General features: G+C 39.4%; 2 protein-coding genes across 8 annotated transcripts in view; one reads left to right on the plus strand and one right to left on the minus strand.

Annotated features, from left to right (window-relative positions):
• LOC129720012 (alpha-1,6-mannosyl-glycoprotein 2-beta-N-acetylglucosaminyltransferase) overlaps nt 1-23051 on the minus strand; it is a 99637-nt gene that overhangs the window by 24970 nt on the left and 51616 nt on the right. For all 7 annotated transcript variants that reach the window (XM_055671489.1, XM_055671657.1, XM_055671604.1 and 4 more), the window contains 4 exons: nt 17444-17987; nt 15863-15991; nt 15675-15791; nt 4361-4521 (listed from right to left, as the gene is read on the minus strand). In XM_055671489.1, the coding sequence (XP_055527464.1) occupies nt 4361-4521; nt 15675-15791; nt 15863-15991; nt 17444-17450 (414 nt within the window). In that variant the 5' untranslated portion in view covers nt 17451-17987. The remainder of the gene's footprint in view (nt 1-4360; nt 4522-15674; nt 15792-15862; nt 15992-17443; nt 17988-23051) is intronic.
• Nucleotides 1879-5082, plus strand: LOC129720354 (uncharacterized). The gene is made up of 3 exons (XM_055671848.1): nt 1879-2587; nt 3445-3562; nt 3669-5082. Exons 1-3 carry the CDS (start codon nt 2520-2522, stop codon nt 4263-4265), a joined length of 783 nt encoding a protein of 260 aa, XP_055527823.1. The 5' UTR covers nt 1879-2519; the 3' UTR covers nt 4266-5082.

The following is a 23051-nucleotide window of genomic DNA, read 5'->3' on the forward strand; positions in this document are numbered from 1 at the left end:
TTCCTATAAGTTACCCAAGTTACTGGAAATAATTTACCGGGATGTGCGTCTCCTGATCAGGTTTGATGAATACGAAATGGGAGAGGTATAGGGGAACTGCTGCATTATTCATCTCAGCCCATATATTCATCTCATACAACATGTAAACACAATTGAAAACAGGAAAAAACGCATATTTTCTTACTAAACCAATCTGCTAATCCTTGGAATGGATTCTTCTTAGTTCACTTTAGATTTCTCATAAAGTAGAATCCCCAAAAACTCACTTAAAAGCTTTAAATTTGATATTTTAGTCGGGCATCTGCACTCGAAAACTCATTTAATTCAATCAACTACCTCAGAAAACAAAATCCGCACATTGTTCTATACGGCTACAAAGGGACTCGTTCAGCAGCCAACCAAAGTTTTTTCATCACTAGCGGACCACTTTTTATTTTAATCACTGAACAAAATCACTCACTACACTAAGAATACTTTAATCTATGAAATGTTCACCTCAAATTTTCAAAAACAAGCTCGAATTAGCAGAAATATATGAGAGGAATTTCTACAATTCCTAAATTTCAACTGTATGTATTTTCACTGCGTCGAAGAAAATCAAAAGTTGCCAAATCAGTTTTTGTTAATACGGAAATATCATACTGAAAATATCAAATTATTCCGACATAATTGACATAAATCGACAGCACTGCAGTGATATCTAGGTAACCTACTACGACGGGCTGCGGCTACGTTCATTCATGATAATGTGATCCATTCATGATTAACATAAATAATTGAGCAGTGATTTATGTTATGAGAAGGATATGGAAGCGTTGTGAAAAATGGTTTGTTTTACAAAATTCAGGATAAATCTAGCTAAGTTTACTAAAAATACAATGCTCGGCGATTCCATAAGAGCACGTAAGCGTATTTTGTTTATTTGTTTAATGATTTCGTGAAAATTTGGTGTTTAATCCGTGCATTCTTCGTGAATATCGGCTTAATGAGATGAATAATGGAGCAGTTCCCCTATTAGAAGAACGAAGGATGTTGTAATAATTACGCAATATATTTATTTTTGAGTGAATTTTGATTGACATTCTTTTGAGTAACTATGATTCTGCCTATTCTTAAGGACATCAGCGAATAAAAAAAACGGTGTTATTGTTTGGATTTTTTTTACTCGCCTCTCATTGCAAGAATAACGCTATCAGATTACTACGATATTAGAAGATGTGCGGAAGATAACGAATTCAAGCTCAGATAGTGTCGTTGTTAAGGCGATTGTGAAGTGAACAAAAACGTGTTTATGAAGGAAGTTTTAAAAACGATAATTATTTATTGGTTCCAGTGATTTCGAATTTCGGTAGCGGTAGAGCTCTAAAGTTTCATTTACTCTAAAAGCCATCATGCAAAATTTCTGTGCAAAGCTGTCTCAAAGCGGTCGAAGTTTTACTTGTTTGACCTGATGTTTTTCACGTGTACAGATAGAGGTTATGCAATCGTCTAAATCAAAGATATTTTTTCAATGCCAAAATGTCTTGGAAATACATGAAGCGTCGAGATCTGGTGTTATCTCATAGAAAGGATTTTTATGAGAGATATTTCTGGGCTTTTGGCTGGTTGATAAATAATTGCATTCGTACAATTCGGTGTATTTTATGACAGGATCAATATAATGCGTATGCCACTGTACGAATATAATATTTCAGGTTGTTTAGTGCGTTCAAGTTAACTATTCAGAATTAAGAACACTTCAGAGATTACTATCCGTAATTAGGAATCCGAAAACGACATATGAAAATCATTGAGTAGTCATAAAAATTAGGATCAGTAACAACGTTAGAGTCTCATCAAAAAGCTATTAAAAACTACTAACGAAGATCTGATATGCAAAAGGGCAAAGGGCCAAAACAAGAAGCCAATCTTACCGTTTACGAAGTAATAACTCGTACATATAGTATCTGTGGAGGCCTTGTGCGAAAACTTCAGGACGAGCCAAAATACCATTAAAATCAAAAGGTTATCCTGTTCCATCAGATAATTTATGTTATATATCTTTACGGGTTATCTACCACTAGTGTACTACTATGCAGCCATCCTAAGAAAATCTCATTCACCAAAGGCTTACCGCTTCAGCAAAAAATATCATGCTATCAACCGGTAGGCAACCGGTTCGTAAGCTTTGGAAAATTACGGACGATCAAAAAACAATCGACAGTTTTCCTTCAACGAAAATCCATGGCCACGCAGTGCACAAGCTAAATCCGAGTCGGAAAGCCTCGGTTTCGGCTGGCGGCACGGCGGGGCATATCCGGCTTTTGGCGTGACAAGCGAGGGGAAAACCCAAAACATCGACCGAAGACCGGCGGGCGGCACCGTGCGAAAGTGGAGCAAACACCGAAAACAAATGAAAATTTGGGCCTACGGCGACGACGGGAAATTGTTCGCCATTCGTCAATCGACCGTTAGCCTTATCGGTGCAATCGATCCGAGAACCAGTGCCTTTCCGGTGTCGGGCTTCCGACAGGTTAAAAATGAAAGTGGTCCAATTCAGCCTGCCCGATAATTTTGAACCGAAGGAGAAGCTTCAGAAGGCTAAAAAGTGAGTTTCATCTAATCAAAGTGAAATCAGATTCTTAGTTCAAAATTTTGAAAAAAAACATTTCTCAGGACAAATGTTGAGTACCTATACAGAATAGTCACAACGTGTGAATAACCCATCAATAAATATTGTGTTTGGATAAAGTTTTGAACAATAATAACAGATGTGAAACTGTATCCTAAACTTTGGTGTAGGTACATTATTAGCAACGTTCGACACCGTACTATTATCTTGTTAAATCCGACGACAAACACCGGATCGGGAGACAAAAGCAACTTTTACTTGGTACAGACACATCCTATGTAGAGAGGCAGAGAGCGTAACCGCAAAACCTAGCGGAGCAAGGGAGTTTATCGATTTGTGTTTCAATCTAAAATTTGAATGCTAATTAAACTTTGCTCGATTCTGCCGGAGGGCATGAAGTTGATGAAGTTTAATTTTTGATTACTCCGGGAAGGGTGCAAGTTGTAGAGAACATTCGCATTGTGTTATTGTTCATGAGAAGTGTATAATCCTTGTTTGTAAAAGAGTTGGATGATAATTTCATAACGCAGTAATAGGTTTTGACCGACGCTTTGCGGCAATGCATTAAATTGAACGCATCGAGAGTATTTGTTTAAAAATTATAGAACAACAGCATCGTACCATTCGTTGCTAAATATTTAGCTGTAAACAAATCTCTTCTATGCAAAGTATGTGTTTCACGAGCGCAGTTTTCATCCATTGCAACTCATGGCATAATTTTCATCGTCTGGGGAAATTTTCGCTCCAATGTTAAATCGTTGCCTTACCTATGGAAATATTATGATTAATATTTTCTCCTCCGTTATGCTTTACTTTTCCACCTTTCCAAACAGGATGCCGCGTTGCCTATGGGTTTCACCCGATACACTGTTCGTGATGTGTGAAATCGCTTTGCGGAGGCTGCTGCTCCCGCCGGCGGTTCCTCGGCACAAGTTCTGGTCCACCGTTATCGTGAGTATATGTGTGACGTTATAAAATATTGTTTATGTTGTTACCATAACCCTCAGGGAATGTGTTCATGGGAATACAACAATAAGTAGAATCTTTTATTTCACAGTCCCTCCTGCCGAACGGGATAGCCCGCAGCAGAGTCCGGCACCAGGTTGAGTTTCCGGGTGATTTTAATCTTCGCGAACATGCAACCGTCAACTACGCCAACCACTGGAAGCTGCTGACGGCCACTATTCAGCGCCAACACCCGAAGGCGTCAAACATCCGTGTCGGTTCGCTGGTTCGGAATCAAATTACCCGGCTGCTGCTGGAGCTGGACCAATGCAGCAGTAGTGGTAGCGACTGTCTGCAAACCTACCCAAGCTGCCAGCAGTCAACGGTACAGTGCGTACAGTTGCCCTTCCCGCAAAAATTGTCCAGAGAGGCGGAACTGAGCGATGAATTCATAGCCCAAACGGCACGAGCTAATATGCAATCAATGGCCGCATCTGTTGGAAGAAATATCAGGGGAATTTGGTGTCGCTACTGCACCTGTGATCAGTATCATGGTGAGTTGCCTCCATTCTACGTAGTTGAAAAGGACCTTGCGGTTCAACAGTTGATGATAATGGGACAGGCAAAGTTCCGACAAACCGCACGCAGCAGCTGTCGCCAACAGTCTAGTGATTTTGCCCCATGCAGTTGCTGTCAGACAAAAATGTAACCGACTCCTTTCACGAATATCACCCTCATCCTTACCAGTTTCCATCAGCGTGAGCCGGATTCACTTCCAAATGCAATAAACTAAGTGGGACTTACCTGCACTACTATTATCACAGAATCATTTTGTAACGGACCGAAGATGTCCTCGTTCAGGATCGTCTGCAGTTCGTTGTACCGGTGTATCATGCGGAGGATTTCACTGATGTTGGCTGACCGCAGGGCGCCATCGCCCATCCCGAGCTGGGTGCCGTTTTGACCTGCAAAGCAAAAGTAAACGATTCCCAATAGATTAGTGAGGGCTAGCAGCGGGAAGAGAGCGGGACAGAAGACAGAAAAACCAACCCACGATGCTCCCGACTGGGCAAAGTTATTAATTGGATGTGGGTATCCTGTATCCTGTATCGGGTATCCTAAATTAATTGTGGGTATCCTGTAGCAGCACCAGCACCAGTGTCGTGGAGATTTGGAAATTAGTTTCACATGATGTATAGTTTAGAAAGCAGTGATTGGATAGGCTAAAATGTATGACTTTAGATTGAGAGCCTAATAAATCGGAAAGTTTTGGAAATGAAACTTGTTATTTCTAGTTGTTTTCAAAGATATTCGTGGTAAATTTGATATCTGTTAGCTCAGCTGAATTGAAGTTGTAGCCGTGAATGAAAATCTAAAACAGATAAAATCAATAAAGCGAACGCTGTGTGAAAGACGGTGCGCCTGGTGCTAACGAGTTATTAGTTATTATTTGACGCAAACGAGATGTACGCAGACGCTTGTGTTTAACGTTTGCACAGTTGCTGAAAACTACGAATACGGAACATCTTATCGTCGGTGTAAACTAAACTGTAGAGACCTAAAACCTGTGCAACCACATTTTTTTTTTCATAGAGCACTGTCGTGAAACCTTGACAAGAATAAGAGCAGTGGCCATCATTTATAAACTTGTTTCACAATGATGATTAAAAATTTGAGAAATGTTTGATGTGAAATCGAATAATGCCAAAAATTGTTCAAATAACACGAATTATTTAAAAAAATAAAAAATTTACTAGTGAATAGGTATATCAATTCCAGATTTCATTTGCAGAACCGTATTTCAAGAGTTACTAATGTCGAATTCGTTTTTATGGCAGGACTATCTCGTCTCGGACTATGCTTTGCAGCTGAAAAAAAAACACTCCGAGCAGTTGCAATGGTGTGCGTAATACCAGAGGTAACTGTCACTTTTGTTTTGGTCATTATCGCCATTGTCTTTTATAGCATTTGTGCTACTGTACGAAAAATTTGCCAATTTACTGAAAAATGACAAAATAACAAAATAAAATAAATAAAATTCAACCTGATGTTTGACACGCGAAGAACGATAATCAAAGCAAACCGATTTTGACACATTTTTTTCTGATTTTGACACATACGTGTGAATGTGTTGGTGTCTTCAAAACTGCACTCTGTTTCTCGCGCGGACTGTCCGGGACGAAAAAAGGGTAGTCCGGGATAGTCGGGAAAATGTAAAAAAAAACAGTGATAGGACAAAGTGTAGTCCGCGGGGTAGCTACACCGCAAAAACGAAAACAGGTTATTTCTTTCTATCTGTTCGTGCTTGTATTATGTATTTTGTTTTTAGTGAAACTGGCTGATATGGAAGAAAAATTAAAGCGAAGTTGGTGGACATAACCCGATTACGTAGCATATGGGTGAAATGACGAAATGAACGAGGATGCTACTGTCAACTTCTCCGAGAAGCGGGAAATTGCATTGTTATATCAACGTTCTCATTGAATAACTGGAATGTTCTTTCACCACTTAAGCCAAGTGAATACGAACCCTGAGTAAAAAAAAGTGAATCCGAAAGAAAATTATGAAAAATTAAAACTTCAGGAACATATTGTTACTGAGAAAAATTGTAGAAGGGTGGTATCCAAGACACGACCGTATGACATTGGACTACGGTACTTTTATATTTCAAATTGTAAACGGAACACCATCAAGGATGGGAAAAATCGTTCAAGTGATAATTAATCGGTAGTCCAAACTGATTCTCTATTGCTTTCGATAATTTCAAAAGGATATGTGGTAAAAATTTTCACTCGCGATTACTTTGATTTGTTTTCGTTTCGCGCTTTCGATTTTTTTCACACGTGTAGATAGGTACACCACGCCCAAACCGAGAAGCTAATTTTTTTCTTTGAAATATGTAAGCAAAAATAAAAGCTGGATGTTCTACGGGGTGTTGTCTGCTAGAAATAGGAATTTAGATACTGTTATTGTGGCCGGGGCGCATCAAACAGATTTCCAAAAAGCATTATTTAGGTATATTACATGCAAGCTTGCATGTAATATAGGGCTTCGGAAGTTGTTTTCTTCAGCAGGTTCCTGCATAAGATCGCTGTATAAAACCTTCCGAAGAAAACCACTGACGAAGCCGTTCGCTACCCTACATAAAGTACATGCAAGATTGAGATTTTAATTGCCTTATAGTTTATATAGTTTAATTGCCTTATAGTTATAGTTTCAACCAAGAAATACATTAGAGAACTATCGAGTGACTAGTTTGATACTTTCTATACTTTATGAGTCCAATTTCACATCATTGTGATACAAATCTTAAGAGTATGGCATCATTTTATGTCGTAGATTCAATATTGAATGTATTGCAAAAATTGCAGTTTAAAACTATTGAACTGAAAAAAAAATCAGTTAGAGAATTTTCGTCTTCAGGAAACGAAAATTTTCAGTGTTGATTCTCCTGAAATTATCACTAACGATTATTTTTCATTTCTGTAACCAAGCAGCCGTATTGTTGTTGTTGATAAATGAAAATCAACAAAATGATTCCATGCGATAAAAAATCGGAAGTGATTCTTCGAGTGAGTGATTTTTTCCATCCTTGAACACCATCATTTAAACCAAAAGTATGGATGAAACACTTCTATATTAGCATCTTTACCTCTTACATATTCTTACAGAAAAATCACAGAGGTTGTTCGCAAAGCCACGATCGCAAGGTTGACGTAGATTTCTGTAAAGCTGTTAGTTTCATTACTTGTTTTGTTGCATTCCAAAGTGTTCGCAAGTGATTAGTTGAAAGTATATTTTTCTCATCTAGTTTTGCATATGCGAACACAACATAAAATTTATTTTCCGTCCAATGACAAGTTTTAAAAACCTGGTAGAGTGAGCTAACATAAAAAAGGGAAGAACCCATTACAGCATCGCGAACAGAAAACGAGCTCATGATTGGTTAGAAATTTGAATTTTAGTGTTGCGTTACGGTGAAAGATGTGTTTATTCCAGCTGATTTTTAAATATGCGAAACAAGAACCACGATCGAAAATTCAATTTGTGGCTATTGACAAAATTTTCAACTCTTGTTTTTTTCATCTTATTATGATACTCAAAAGTACCTGTTTTAATAAGAAAGAATTTTCTAGCGATATTAATTGTACGGGAGTCAGCTCTCTTCTCCGAAGTCTGTGCTCCAGATGTTTTGTACCTTTGCCGGCACCAATACTAGAATATTGTTTTCCTCCAGCCGCAGCCACAGGATACTGTTGCGGGGCTGAAACGGCTGCACTTCCCTTATCTGCTGCCATCAAACACGAGAATTTGATGATCCTTTGTCCAATCAGTAACACTATACAATTCGTAATTATGTTGTCAACACGGCATAAGATTCATTTTCTCGTACAATGAAGCATAAAATATCTATTTTATTTTCAAGAATCTGGTAGAATGAGCCAGTATAAAAAAGATAGAGCCTTTCAAACCATCACGAACAGAAAGCGAGCTCGTGATTGTTTTCAAATTTAAAAAAATAGTTCCGCGCTACGCTGAAAGATGACTACAAACTAGCTATTTTTTGAATATGCGCACCAGAACAAGAACGAAAATTTAATTTGTGTCAGTTGAGATAAATTTTAACTCATTTTACAGCGAATTATGGTGCTAAAAAGTACCTGTTTTGACTCGAAAGAAATTTATCTTCTTCTTATCGATCAGCAACATTGTAACAGCGTTGTTGATCGTCCATCGGCAGCGTTTTAATCCCAAGAAACACACGTTGTTATAGAATGGTTGACGTTACCTATTCCATGACATCTCTATCTCCAGAAAAGCGCAAAAATTGAAGCCTACTAGAACAAGTACCGATACTCTATGAAGTATAACATAACTGCATGAAAGCAAGCCAATTTGATGGAATAAAGTTGCAAAATACATCTCGAGTACTAATACGGTAATGCGCCAATCTGTTGCTATGACAACTGTTAATCAGCACATGCGCAAATGTCTTGTGTCTGCGCAGTGCAACTAGATCGACAATCGTTTTTATCAGTGGCAGTTTTTTAATTGATTAGAAATTGATGACAAAAAATAATATTCAACTGAAAGATGAGTTGTTTCTTTCGCTTGAATATTAAAATTGTTTTCGCATAGTTTCAACGTTATCTGGACATAAGATCTAACAAAACTAAAAATCGTTGTTAGATATACGATAACCAAAATCGGAGTGATATTGGTTGCACTGCAAGCGTTTTGTTTATCTTCTGATGGCGCATTTTGACCCGCTTCGAATAAATATAGAAATCGTTCAAATAATTAAAATATTAACTTGATCAAGTAATTTAACATTGGCTGTTGAATGCTACAACCTTTGTCCATAGAAAAAGCACTTTAAAGGTACGTAGTGTTGTTATTAGATGATTTAAAGTCTTACGAAAAGACATAGTGAGGATATTGTTATTGTTGAACTCGTGTTTTGAAAAAAAAAAAACATATCCAAAACCAGAAAAAACGGGCTTGTTTTCGAAATGCGGTTGTATTACTGATGAAAAACAACTTCAAACAAAATATAACAACACATGTTTTCAATTGCGTCTGTAGTACACTTATATAACTACTTCCGTTGTAACTTATGCATGTTTTGTGTGTTTCTTGGGATATTTCCTCGTTTGCAAAGAAGTGTATTTGGTGTCACAAGTGTCTGTGGCGATAATAGAAAAAAATCCGGATGTCTGCTTAAGATAACTTACCGGTAAATGTGACGATAATTGAAATAAATCCTGCTACTGATGCCTTTCTTCGCCGTTTCCGTAATTAGAACAGGACCGAAATTTCTGCACGTTGGGAGACCAGTTTACATACGACTAGATAGAGTTGCATCATGTTTTCCCAGAAGATTAAAGACTCGGAAAAAAATGCGACGCTTTGTTTTGTTTTAATTTTTTATCGCGTGGAAAAAAATTAATGAAATTTTGGGTAATACTATGTTAGAGTGTAGTGTGCAAATTATTTTCGCGATCTGTCAAGTAGTTTCCGAGATGCATTCGAAACAAGAAGAGCTACGCCTGCAAATCTTGGGCGCGGTGATCGACAATCCTGGTCAGTCGCACATATTGATCGGCAAATGCTTCGGAATCCACCATTTCACCGTGTCCCGCGTTGTGAAGACGAAGACCATCGAGCGGCGTTCTGGAAGTGGCCGAAAACCGAAAACGGAGTACCCAAAGAAGGCACAGAAGATAAGGCAGTACTTCAAGAAGAACCCAAACCTTTCCACTCGAGACGTGGTCAAAAAGGTCAATTCGTCGAAGTGGTTCGTCCAGCAGACAATAAAACGGACTGGGCTACGTGTTTTTAAGGTGAGAAAGGCACCAAACCGGACTGACAAGCAAAACACGGTGGCCAAGTGGCGTGCGCGGAAGCTGTACCGTGGGTGGCCAGTCAAGCCAGGCTGTCTCGTCATGGACGACAAAACATACATCAAGGTGGACACTAAACAAATTTCCGATCTCGAGTTTTATGTCCGTACGTCCCCATGGAGGTTCCGGAAAGGTTCCGGAATAGAAAGACGGACAAATTCGCGAAGAAATATCTTTTGTGGCAGGCGATTTGCGAATGCAGACGGTACAGTAAGCCGTTCGTTACAACCGGCACCATAAACGGGCATATTTATCGAGAGGAATGATTGTAGAAGTGCTTGCTGCCCTTCCTTCTCTCTCACCGTGGTCTGGCCGGAACTCGCTTTTTGCCATTATGTCAAGCCTGTAACAAATTGGTAAGTAGCGAAGGGCGTTAATGTGGTTCCGAAGGAGGCTTACCCGCCAAACTCACCAGAACTTCGTCCGATCGAAAAGTTTTGGTCGATAATGGAGAAAAAACTGAAGAAAAGCGGAAAAACATTCAAAACCGATGAAGCTTTGAAGAAAAACTGGGAGAAATTGTGTCAGTAAGATGGACAAAGCCTCGCCCAAGATCTCATGAGCAGTGTCAAGAGAAATGGACGGTCATTCAGCTTTGGGGAGGAAATTCAATAAAAAAAATTATGCCAAAAGATAGCTAATTTATAGTTCTTTGATCTTTGAAAATTTGAGAAGTATCCGATTTAAACTGAGTTTTTGGTGATCATTTTTGTATGTCTCGTTTTTTCGAGTCAATTTACAAATTTACAATCAGTGACCATAGCAGGGGAGGTAGATCACCTTTCTGAAGACAGTTTTTACTCGCATTTACCTTGACAAACGTATCTCTCTATGCAGCTGTAATTTCCCCGCGCGAACCAGCTCATTGTATTATTCTCAACTTCTTGATTTTGTAGAGCCGTGTAAATAGATGAAAAAGATGTGTTATCGGAAGCTCCCCCAATATTTAGCAAACCGCAGATCGCTGTCTCTTTACTTTGCAGCAAGTTCTCGATGTTTGTCTTTGAGTAATGCTTGGCGATTTCAGTAGATTAACCGTGTTGATATGCATATTGATGTCTATGTAAGGGTAAGACCTTCAGAAACTCGCTGCGGATGTAGTTATCCGTAATTTTCTCCATCAACTTCAGAAAAGTTTATGTTAGACTTATCGGTCTCGAAGCTTTGTTCAATGTTTCTAATTGATGGTTCCGATATGTGTTCTATTTACCCGGCTCCGTCTTTTCCAAAAACGCTGATAAGTTCGGACATGATGACCTTGTCCGATTTTTGCAAGAAGCTTGGTAGAATGTCATTCGGTCTTGGTGACTTCTTTGGCTGAAAAAATCTTAGTGCCCAGTTGATTGTTTCCGTGAACAGTCGACGAGCAAGTACGGTGGAGTTACGTGACGTCGTGCGTCTGGATCCAAGGTACTGTAGCTCATCAACGTTCGACTTGGAGGTCTCTGTCGAGCCATGAACGGGAATGTTCATAAGAACCTCCAGACTTTCTTTGGTAGTAACAGTCAGAATACCATCTTGTATGATCTTTGGACATCGCTTTTTGTAGTGCGTCGCCTCAGGCAGAGTCTGAATCTCCTCACAGAATCGGACTCTGGATCTTCTTTTGGCTTTGCCTAGATCAACGTTGTGTTCAGTGAGGTATGCTCTATAGGCATCTCAGTTGGACGTGACTATAGCCCTGTTGAACAAGTGTCTAGCTTCCTTACGATGGTTGCTGAGCATTTCGTTCCCCCAAGGACTGTTCGTTTCGTTAACAAGTAGCTTGAAGTATAAGCTTTCGTGATCCTGTGCTGTAGGTCACTTACCGTTATATCATTTGTAATTTTTGCCTGTTTAGGCAATTTTTATAATTTTTGTTATGTTTATATTTTTTTAAATAAGGTAGAATAGACAAGCTGTGTATCCGTCAACCTTGGACGAGGTGAAAAAAGCTCGCAGAGAGCTGAAGAACCACAAAGCTGCTGGAAAGAACAGCTTACTGCCAGAACTTTTCGAAGACGGGAACGAGCGGCTGTATTGTACACTGTAAAAAATCGACACGTTATAGCCAAGTGGATTCCACTTACTTCTGTGCTAACAGATGAAACATTTCATATCTACGTGGAGTACACTTGCGTTTCAGTTCACAGCACAAAATCAAGTGTCGTACACTTCGGTTTGCCATGTCATGCATACCAGAATCAATCAATTTACACTCAGATTCCAACGCTTATACACGTCAAATGCCAAAATCGATATGAGTCGACATAATAGAATGAAAAGGTTCGTTTGTTGACATCCATATGTAAAGAGCTTTAGGGATTAGCGTGCGATTTATTTTCAGTGTACTACAACTGATTTATCCTTAGGGTATAGTCTGAGGAAAAAACTACCAACGGACTGGTTGAAAGGACTCATATGCCCTGTCTATAGGAAGCGACACAGATTAGACTGTGGGACCTATCGTGGCATAACCCTTTCCAATTCCGCATGTAAAATTGTTTCCCGCATCTTGTTTCATAGACTGAGCCCGTTGCAGAAAGCTTTTGCTGGTAAATATCTGGGCGATTTTCAAGTGGAACGAGGATCTGTCTCAAGTTGAACATCTGATCTTGAGATAAATATGTAGAACACAACTTCCAGACACATCATCTGTTTATAGACTTCAAGGCGGCGTACGAATCAGTGAAACGCAACGAGTTGTGGAAGATTATGTTTGAACATCCGCACGCATTGGATGTGTGCCCAAGCAGCGTGTGTAAGGGGCGATTGTAGAGGAGTAGCCAAAGACTAAATTTTCGGAGGCGTATTCAGGATTCGTCATAGGATCTCTATGATCTGTCGCCATAAAAAGTTCAAGCATTTGAATCATTTTGATTTTTGAAGTAGAATACTTCTCTCAGGAAGTTCGGCTACATAGGGATGTGAAATGAAAATCTAAAACCGAAAAAAGTGAAAAATATGTTCAATTTCAAATGCTAATAAATCGGTTAGTATTCGATGGATTTCCTTCGTTCTTGCAGCAATAGATTGGAAAATCTTCTAAGATTCTTCCCAAAATAAGATAATTGTAATTTTATTATTCACACTATTGTACTATTGAAAATAGTCAAGGCTTGTCAAAACGAAAAATTCGACCTCTGATTGGTCGTTATATGCTTGCTTCCCAAGCACGGTCGACAGGATTATATACCTTGCAATTGAAAACATGCTATTTGGCCTATATAAGAGCCTGTTTCAGCCGGAGCCTCTCATAATTGTTCTAGACAGCGACAACAGCAGTCGTCCTTCCTTAGCAGCAGCACTAGCCCTGTGGTTGGTCACCACGTCTCAGGAGCAGCGCGGTTTTTTTCAGCATGTGTCGCCAGACAGCCATTATTCCCCCCGTGTTGGGGCAGCATGAAGATTGCCATCAGGAAATCCAATTTTGGAAATCAAAATGCCTTTTTGAAGGCAAATAAACAAGTCATTGAAAGTTAATAATTTTTGTCAACGCAAGCAAGTATTCTGTGTTGCATCCTAGCAATTTAAATTTGTCGCACCCGTCTAATTTACTGAATGTGAAATAGCTTCCACAGTGCATGTTGTCCGTGTATCTTAATTCCCCCAATGTTAGGGCAGCGCAAAGGCTGCGATCAGCATGACCAACTTTGAATAACAAACGGTTAACGTTTATTCACTAAAAATTCATCCAATTCAAAACAGGTTTTTGTCTGAGTACAATAATTTCCACAAAAAGACATTAAAAATTTTACCGCATTATTAGACGCGTTTCTCCAGTCATGCCTCGTGAACGTGAAGGTTCCCTATCACAGACATAGATTTCGTGCTCCAGCACGTTACAACACGTGGAAATTGTCCTTTTACTAGTCCTGCCCATAATTCAAAAATTGGCTAATATGCCATTTTTACCATAATCGAGAAAACAGTTTCTCGTGATGGTACACACCCTAAACAAGGTCCCTACGGAAGCCGATTGTCAAAAAATGCATTTGGGAAGGCAGCAAACGTGAAACAATTTTGGCTAATATCCAGAATAATTGAGAATTTGGCTAGTATCCAATATCCAATTTGAACCTATGGCATGTTCACGAACCAGTGTATTATTACTGAACTGTGTTTCTTCTAACTTTCGAAAGTGTGTTGTAGCTTGGTGGTTACTGGCGACTGGTGAGCGATCGTAAGGCCATTGCATCAAATTTGACTTTTTCATGAAGAATATTTGATGCTACAAGAATTTATTTGTTGTACTGCGAAACCCAATGATGAAAACGTGTGACTGTTTCCTTCTGTCATAAACCTTTACATTTAAAAAAATGATATTTAGCTCTTTGATTAGGAGTATTATTAATAAAGATAAGATTCAGATTTCATTTTGGATTTGATGAGGAAAAATAGGAAAGTGGGTTGTGAGATTACCATGAATAATAATATTTTCGTTATATTATTATATTGCTGCACGTAACAATTGTCTCGTCGTCCTTTTCATCCTCACTTGTGCTTCCGTGTTGTTTTATTGAATTTAAAACCATTTGCATCACCAACTAGTACGATATAATTCACATCGTATGGATATTAGCCGAATTGCACACCGTTTTGTCAACTGACCTTTCGTTTATAATTAAAAAAAAACGGCTACTGTGTTAAAAATACGTGGCGGATGGAATTTTCCTACAGATTTCTCTGTTTCAACTCAACGGCAAGGTTCCAGCATATATGAAGGGTGATATATTCAATGAAAAAGTTGTCATGAGCAGTCAAAATATGTTGTACCGATAAAAAACTTTCAAAGGCGTTTTTCTCGATTTGATGCCTACGGCATATTAGCCAATTTTTGAATTATGGGCAGTAGTGCAACATTTCTTTGAAGTGTTTTATTATTCTCGGGTAAGAGACTACGAGTGCATTTATTGCATTTATTGAGAAATCCATCGGAAGTGTATTCAGTGCTATGTATAAATAAATGAACGCCAAATACGAGCGTGATGCTCGGAAACGCGCGAAGGACCAGCATGGGGGAAGTGCATCGAAGAAACCAAGTACCAGTACGGAGGTCAATTTGAAAGCAGCCAGAGGTAACACGTGTCCAACCTCTGGTTGGGACGCTGGAGAAGGGCCTTCTACTAGAGGTAGGAGAAATCGAACCATTTTTAGGACAACCAAACAAATCAATTGAAGATTTGATATTTTCTTGTTCTGAGCTTTAACCAAAAGTTAATTATCTTAATTTGAATTCACATGTACATATACTCTGACTGTTGAAACTTGTTTGCGCCGCAAAGAGTTTGTACTTTTCCTGTTCAGTGAGTACTTCAACTTCGTTTGCACAGAATTTTCAATACTGCCAATGAGCGGTCAACATTTATTTACTAGGAAAAATGACTGACACGCAAGCAGCCGGGTTATCTTTCTTGTAAAAGTATTCTACTTCAACCTTGCGGTCGTGGCTTTGCACACAACCTTCCTGTGATTTTTTTTTGTATTTCTTCTTGTTTAGTTGCTTTTTTTGTCATTTTGTCATTTTGGTTGGTTTAATCCATCTTTCATGGAAAAATACGAAATCTTTTGAATGGTTCATTTTGATACTTTAACTAAAATTCTCTGTAGCAGCTTGCAGAAGACATACGGGTTGGTTAAACTTTCAACGCCGAATACTCGAAAGAATAAATAAAAACAAATATTCATACAAGCTTCATCCATCAATCATTAGATCCTGCTGAGCGAAAACTTACCGTGCGTGGCATTGCGGCCTTTCGATGTCAGATATTTATGGAATACCGGTGGCACCATCTGCAGGATCGCTGCCGTCGAGTAGTTGGCATTGTCCGATGGTCCCGATTCGTTTGAGTCTGAAATCGATTCGACAGATAGGGTTTTGGTTAGTAAAAATACGACCACTTTCTTTATTGTTGTGTCTCACCATAATTGATGACGTGGAATTGTAGGAATGCAAACAGTATGAAGAGAATGATCGCTGACCGGATGTAAAGGGCGTGGCGTCTACGAGACAGGGCACCTGTGTTTGGCAATGCAATTGGAATTCGTCGACCTGTGAAACGGAGAGAAGTAGGTGTTGTTGAAACTCTTTATTTTTCTAAACTTAGAAAAAAATCATCCTGACTGCACTTAAATTTTATAAAATGTTTCGCAGAGAAAGACTCTAGCTCTTGTTCCATTCTGCACCCAAATCACTCTGGATTATTTTTCTGTTTCTTGCTAAGTTTGACATTTTCATTGAGGAAAAATAAACCATCCCCGGTCTGACAACTGGTTCCGGAACATCATGAGAGTAAAGATGCTGTCGCATTACAATCCACAGGGGGAAGGTATGCGTGTGCTGCAAGGAGAGTGGCGAATTTTCCACGTTTCCGACGTGGATCTCGCTGCTGCTTTTCTTTTTCAATTTTGACAAAGTTTTTCACTTAACGTGTGCAGGCGGTGTGGGGTGGGGTTTCGTTGTCTCCGAGCCAGGATGGATTCTCGGCAGCAATATCTGACGCGGCAAGAAAGTATTCTAATGAAAGCAATTCAGGAGACACATTTACGGGGGATAACGTTGGCGTTGATGTTGTTGGAAGATATTACGTGGCAGCCATGGAATAGTGACTACAGGGATTAATAAAGAGAGCTTTTGAAACGGAACTGTTGATATTGAGCAGCAAGTATACCGTAGATGAGTTCCATGATGATGAGCAGTAGAATTGTAATCAAAAGAAAATAGTTTTGTTCTTGTGCTTTTTAAATATATTTTCCTCAGTGCTGTTGAGATTATTTTCACTTGAGCTCATGAGCGGGTGTCAAAATATGAATTATTATACTCTTATATAGTGGAAGGAGAATTGTTGTTTTATAATACAAAAGTACTCGGTTCTACATTATTGCAAATCTCGAGAAAGAGCAAACATGTTGAAAACGAGTAAACTCTTTTCATAATTAAAATTTCCTTTACGACTAGCTTGTTAGACATGCGACGTAGTTCAAAGCACACCAAGAGACCGGTTTAATAGCGAATGAAAACCGACTTATTTTTGCCATCACATTGAAGATGAAAGTAAGTGCTTCGGTTGTCAACTCGACCAAGCAATAATCTGCTCTAACTGACATGACGGGAAAAACGAAAAGACTTTTCCTAACTTTGGTTCTTCCTGTTCGCGCTGTAGATTGAGTGAAAAACTAACTAAATCCAAATCCAATTTAAAATTTCATAAAATGAACGTAAGTCAATGTCATTTAAAAAAATATCAAAACTCAACAAGATTATAGGAGAACAAAATCCAGTTGAGTGTGAATTAACACATTCTCCGCAATTTGGCAATTTCTGTTAACTTGCCCCTTACGTTTTTCAATTTGTTTCCAACAACAACCTTTTTACTGAGAAAAGGTTCATCCAACAACCATTAAGCAAAGCAAACTCCATCGAGTTTTTGCTATCGCGTAACGGAAAGGGCGCTTAGCGGGAAAAGTTTTTCTATTTTCTCCTCGCAATGTGAGAACCGCTTACCTCTCATTATATAACCAGACCCGAAGTTGTGCTGTATTTTTTTTCAGGTTTTTCCCTCTTCTGTAACCGTCCTTCTATACGGCAACTGGCGAGTCTAGGCCCGACGGAAATTTTTCAACACGAGTCCTGCCCCGCACACAGGCACACTTTGAAACCTTCCGATCCGGTAATGTTCAACATTCGGATCTATCTTTAAACACGCTACGAAATTAACGCACTCCACTGTTGCAGCTGTAAGCGGCTTCACTTTAGAAGAGTTCGTGTAGTTGAATTGTGCACTACTTTTTCGGCCCCGATTCGGTGGGAAACCGGGCTCCCGGCTGCGACGATGGAAGCAATTTTCGGCCGACCCACGAACATGACGCGGAGGGGTTGACCGACGTAACCGGGACCGGTGCCGGCGTCCGGCGCTTGATCCTGCCTCCGGAACGGAATCTGTCGTTGTCGTGTGGTTTTTCGTTGTTCTGCGTAGTGCCGCTTCTAGAGCCTAGGATGTGGCTGTCGTCGTAGCGTTGTTGGGCGGTTGACCGTGCGTCACCATTATCTGGAAAAGAAAAAAAAAGAAAAATTGAAAACAAAATTCTTAAGGCGAATAATGGCGTGCTAAGTTCTAATCTCTTTGTCACAATCAACAACCTGCGGGCGAAATTATTTATGTTTTTTTAGCAGCCAATACCAACGAATAACCAAGTCGTCAAGTACGGTAACAAAAATGTGTAATAAACCTTATATCTCCCTTCGGTGTGCGGCCAGGGTGACTTTCCTTTGGGAAATCCTAATGTTTAAACCAAACTTTGTCTCAAAAAAAAATATAAATAATATAAATTTTACTTCAGACATCCACTAAATTAGGTCCGAATAATATAAATTTTATTTCGAAAGGACTACTTTCGATGTCACCCTAACCTAATACATTCATACGACGCTAGCAGGATAACCGGAAAAATTTATGATTGTCTACATTCCAGTGTTTAATCTATTTTTCGCTCTCCTCGGCGTGGTTCCAGTTGTTCTGGATTGTTGTTCGTTCAGTGACGCCGAGCGGAAGTTGTCTATCTTATCTACGAGATACCATCCGGTGCGCGGTTAAGGCAGCAACAACAGAATTGTGCGGTGGCTTCTAGTGTGTGATAAAGCGGTTTTCGTATAAAATGTAATGATTTTTTTTTGTCTTCAGATGTACTGAACTCGGTTTTGGTTTTCCATTCCGCGGCATCATTAGTTCATGACAGTTTTAAGATTTTTTGAAGTAGAATACTTCTCTAAGGAAGTTCGGCCACATAGGGATGTGAAATGAAAATCTAAAACCGAAAAAAGTGAAAAATATGTCCAATTTCAAATGCTAATAAATCGGTTAGTATTCGATGGATTTCCTGCGTTCTTGTAGCAATAAATAGGAAAAGCTTCTAAGATTCTTTCCAAAAGAAGATAATTGTAATTTCATTATTCACACTATTGTACTATTGAAAATAGTCAAGCCTTGTCAAAACGGAAAATTCGACCTCTGATTGGTCGTTATATGATTGCTTCCCAAGCACGGTCGACAGAACCATATACCATGCAATTGAAAACATGCTATTTGGCCTATAAAAGAGCCTGTTTCAGCCGAAGCCGCTCATAATAGTTCTAGACAGCAACAACAGCAGTCGTCCTTCCTTAGCAGCAGCACTAGCCCTGTTGTTGGTTACCACGTCTCAGAAGCAGCGCGGTTCTTCTCAGCGTGTGTCGCCAGACTGTCATTATTCCCCCCGTGTTGAGGCAGCATGAAGATTGCCATTAGGAAATCCAATTTTGAAAATCAAAATGCCTTTTTCAAGGCAAATAAACAAGTCATTGAAAGTGAATAATTTTTGACAACGCAAGCAAGCATTCTGTGTTGAATCCTAGCAATTTAAATCTGTCGCACCCGTCTAATTTACTGAATGTGAAATAGCTTCCATAGTGCATGTTGTCCGTGTATCTTAATTCCCCCAATGTTTGGGCGGCTCAAATGTTGCGATCAGCAACCGATTTTGAACCGCAAAATGCCTTTTTCATGGAAAATAAACAATTAATTGAAGGTTAATAATTTTCTGGCATCAACACAAGCAGACATTCTGTGCGGGATGCAATCAAATTCTGTTGTAGTTGTCTAATTTTTACTTTATTTAGTAAATCCCCCACTGTAGGGGCAGCGCAAACACTGCGATCAGCATAACCGACTTTGAATAACAAACTGCCCTGTTAGAACGAATTCACAAAGACAGTTAGTTCGACTATGTAGAGCTAATATGAAGTCGATTCAATCAATCAGCATGAACAGAATTTCGTCGTCTCCCAGCTGCCAAGTTGCAACATGATGCAACACGCAACAGCGAGCAAACAAAATCACTTGATGTTACAAACCGCAATAGAATACGGATTAAAACCGTTGCGTGTGTGCCGTGTGCGGATTAAAACCGTTGCATCGATGTTTTGTCACTGGATACAAAAATCAAATGCAAATTGTGGAATGATTCGTCTAAAGAACATTAGAAAATGGTAAAACTGAACTGAAAGGCGTGGCCTATTTCGTAGCACCCTTCGGCTATAAAAGAGTGTTTCTGGGAAAACCAGCTTCATTTATCAGTCGTATGGTGAGCTGAATGGACCGTCCACAACGTTGATAGCAGTAGCAGCAGATATCAGCAGTAACAGAGGATAGCAGCGGGTTGCGCCTGTGGCTGCCTTCATATTAAACAAATCACTTGCCCTGTGGTTGGTCACCACGTCTCAGGCCTCTGCCAGGTTGCAGCAACGCCAACGCGAGCGATCGGGCGAGATTTTTGCCGTACATCAGCCGGCACTTCCTCTAATGGAAAAGTTGGATCATTTTGTTCAGAAGAATATCACTGTCGGTAATATTACATGGATGCGATTGCATTATATCCGATATGGAATTGAACAATTGTTCTTTTGAGACGAAGCAGTTCGGGTGTGCTTAGACGCGCGTCATTTTTCGTTGTTGATATTATTCCCCACATGAAACGACGCGCTTTCGTACGATAGCGACGGTATTAGCGGTAGATGCATTTGCCAACACTTACTCCAGTGAAGCCGTGTATAATTTTAAAAGTGAAAACACCTTTCTATTTTGTTGGCCGTGCGCATTAGGCCAATATTTATTTACTAGGAAAAATGACTGACACGCAAGCAGCCGGGTTTTCTCTCTTGTAAAAGTATTTTACTTCAACCTTGCGGTCGTGGCTTTGCACACAACCCTCCTAAAAAATATCTTTTTAAAAACGGTATTTCTAGTAGTTTTTGTAAAAAGATGCGCAATCTGTGGTTAGGAAATCACAGCAAGCCTCGACCGCGAATAGATGCCATTTTTTTCGTGTGATGATTTTAACAGGAGAAAAAAGCTTTTTTCGTTTACGCCAGTAGGTAGTAATTTGATTTGTGAAAATTTATTATGTATTTGAAAATCTATTTCATTCATCCATTGGATGGAACATCTAACCATCCTCCAGTCAGAAATTCTGTCACAACTAACTGAGTACGCTAAGCAGGGATTTTGCCCAAAAGACATTGGTGGCCAAGGGAAGGGATATCAAATCCCTATTATTCATCTCATTAAAAGTTGGTATGAGTGCTGACTTAAAATCGAAGGTGCTTTCAACTTCAACGTGGCCAACAATGACGCTGCAAATTTTTGGAAGCCTTTTCAATTACCAAATGGAGATCATCAACCATCTAGGAGAACTGCTCCATTATTCATCTCATTAAGCCGATATACACGAAGAATGCATGGATTAAACACAAATTTTCCACTAAATCAGTAAACAAATAAACAAAGTACGCTTACGTGCTCTTATGGAATCGTTCAGCATTGTATATTTAGTAAACTTAGCTAGATTTATCCTGAATTTTGTAAAACAAACCATTTATCACAACGCTTCCATAAAAAGCAAAGTCTTGGTGCTACATTCCGTATCGGAACTCGACCTTCTGTTTATTATACACAGACTTCGCAGCCAACTGTTAAGTGTACAGGACAATTGCGGGGCTAGCGCTACGATCCTACTGACACTAACAGTCTCTCCCGAGCCGAGACTCGAACCTACGACGACTGGCTTGTTAGGCCAGCATCGTACCTCGAGACCAGCTGGGAGAGTCATATATCCGTCCATTTCCGTCTCAAAACTTAAATCACTGCTCAATTATTCATCTCACGACGCCCTCATATTCATCACACTGTTAATCATGAATGAAACACATTATCATGAATGAACGTAGCCGCAGCCAGTCGTAGTAGGTTACCTAGATGTCCGCTGCAGTTGTTTACGTGCAAAACTGGTAACTTAGGTAACCACTACAGTGCTTTCGATTTATGTGAATTATGTCGTAATAATTCAATATTTTCAGAATGAGTTATTCGTATTAACAGGAACTGATTTGGCAACTCTTGATTTTCTTCAACGCAGTGAAAACAGATGAAAATACATACAGTTGAAAGTTAGGAATTGTAGAAATTCATCTCATATATTTCTGCTAATTCAAGCTTGTTTTATGAAATTTGAGGTGAACATTTCAAAGATTAAAGTATTTTTAGTGTAGTGAGTGATTTTGTTTAGTGATTGAAATAAAAAGTGGTCCGCTAGTGATGAAAAAAAATTTGGTTGGCTGCTGAACGAGTCCCGTTGTAGCCTTATAGAACGATGCACGGATTTTGTTTTCTGAGGTAGGTGATTGAATTAAAAGAGTTTTCGAGTGCAGATGCTCGACTATAATATCAAATTTAGTGCTTTTAAGTGAGTTCTTGGGGATTATACTTCATGAGGAATCTGAAGTTAACTAAGAAGAAATCATTCCATCGATTAGCAGATTGGTTTAAGAAGAAAATATGCGTTTTTCCCTGTTTTCAATTGTGTTTTCATGTTGAATGAGATGAATATACGGGCTGAGATGAATAATGGAGCAGTTCCCCTACAATCACAGATCTCACATCGACCAATTCCCTGGAACCCCACGACGAAAAAGTAATGGCGGAACAAACTCTTCACAAAACAGATCGAAGCAAGCGTGCAACGCGAGTAGACGGCTTTCGTTTTTCGCGTTCGCGTTTTCTCAGGAAAATTATAAATTCTGACATACGAACCGACTAATTGACAATTTATTCAGCTACATACACCACCAGTGCCAAGTGTCAAAATTTGTTGTGGAAATAAGCCAGTGGGTTGTTAAACGTGTTAGTTTTAGTGAGTGAGCCACAGGATTCTTTCTTATATAATTCTATTCTATCTTAGATTTCATCGACGTGACGTTAAAGCTATTGCTGTGATGCGCAAAGATAATGTAGCCCAAGAACTGTCCGCACAACAGCCTTCGTGATATTCAAAGTTTAGTTTCGCGTAACGCCTCGGATCTGCGTGTGGGAATGGAGAAAACGTCTTCTAACATCCTAGCCAAGGAAAGTACAAATTTGTTCCGTAATCGACAAGATTTTATCCGCCAATTGCTTTCAGCGTTTCTCCACTACTGCCTGTCGCCTCTCAATCGCCGTCTGAATCGACCAAGTTAGAACCGAGCTAGGACGTCCTTCTGCAGTGAACTTGTTGTTGACACTAGCAGATCACGTTTGACCGCA

This window comes from Wyeomyia smithii, chromosome 1, assembly GCF_029784165.1.
Source record: "Wyeomyia smithii strain HCP4-BCI-WySm-NY-G18 chromosome 1, ASM2978416v1, whole genome shotgun sequence".
NCBI lineage: Eukaryota > Metazoa > Arthropoda > Insecta > Diptera > Culicidae > Wyeomyia > Wyeomyia smithii.

What these genes read in the sequence shown, in the direction of transcription:
- LOC129720354 (XM_055671848.1), top strand. Translation starts at nt 2,520, where the DNA reads ATGAAAGTGGTCCAATTCAGCCTGCCCGATAATTTTGAACCGAAGGAG. An exon ending in AAGCTTCAGAAGGCTAAAAA is followed by an intron (nt 2,588 to 3,444) that starts GTGAGTTTCATC and finishes CTTTCCAAACAG; the next exon opens with GATGCCGCGTTGCCTATGGG. An exon ending in AGTTCTGGTCCACCGTTATC is followed by an intron (nt 3,563 to 3,668) that starts GTGAGTATATGT and finishes TTTATTTCACAG; the next exon opens with TCCCTCCTGCCGAACGGGAT.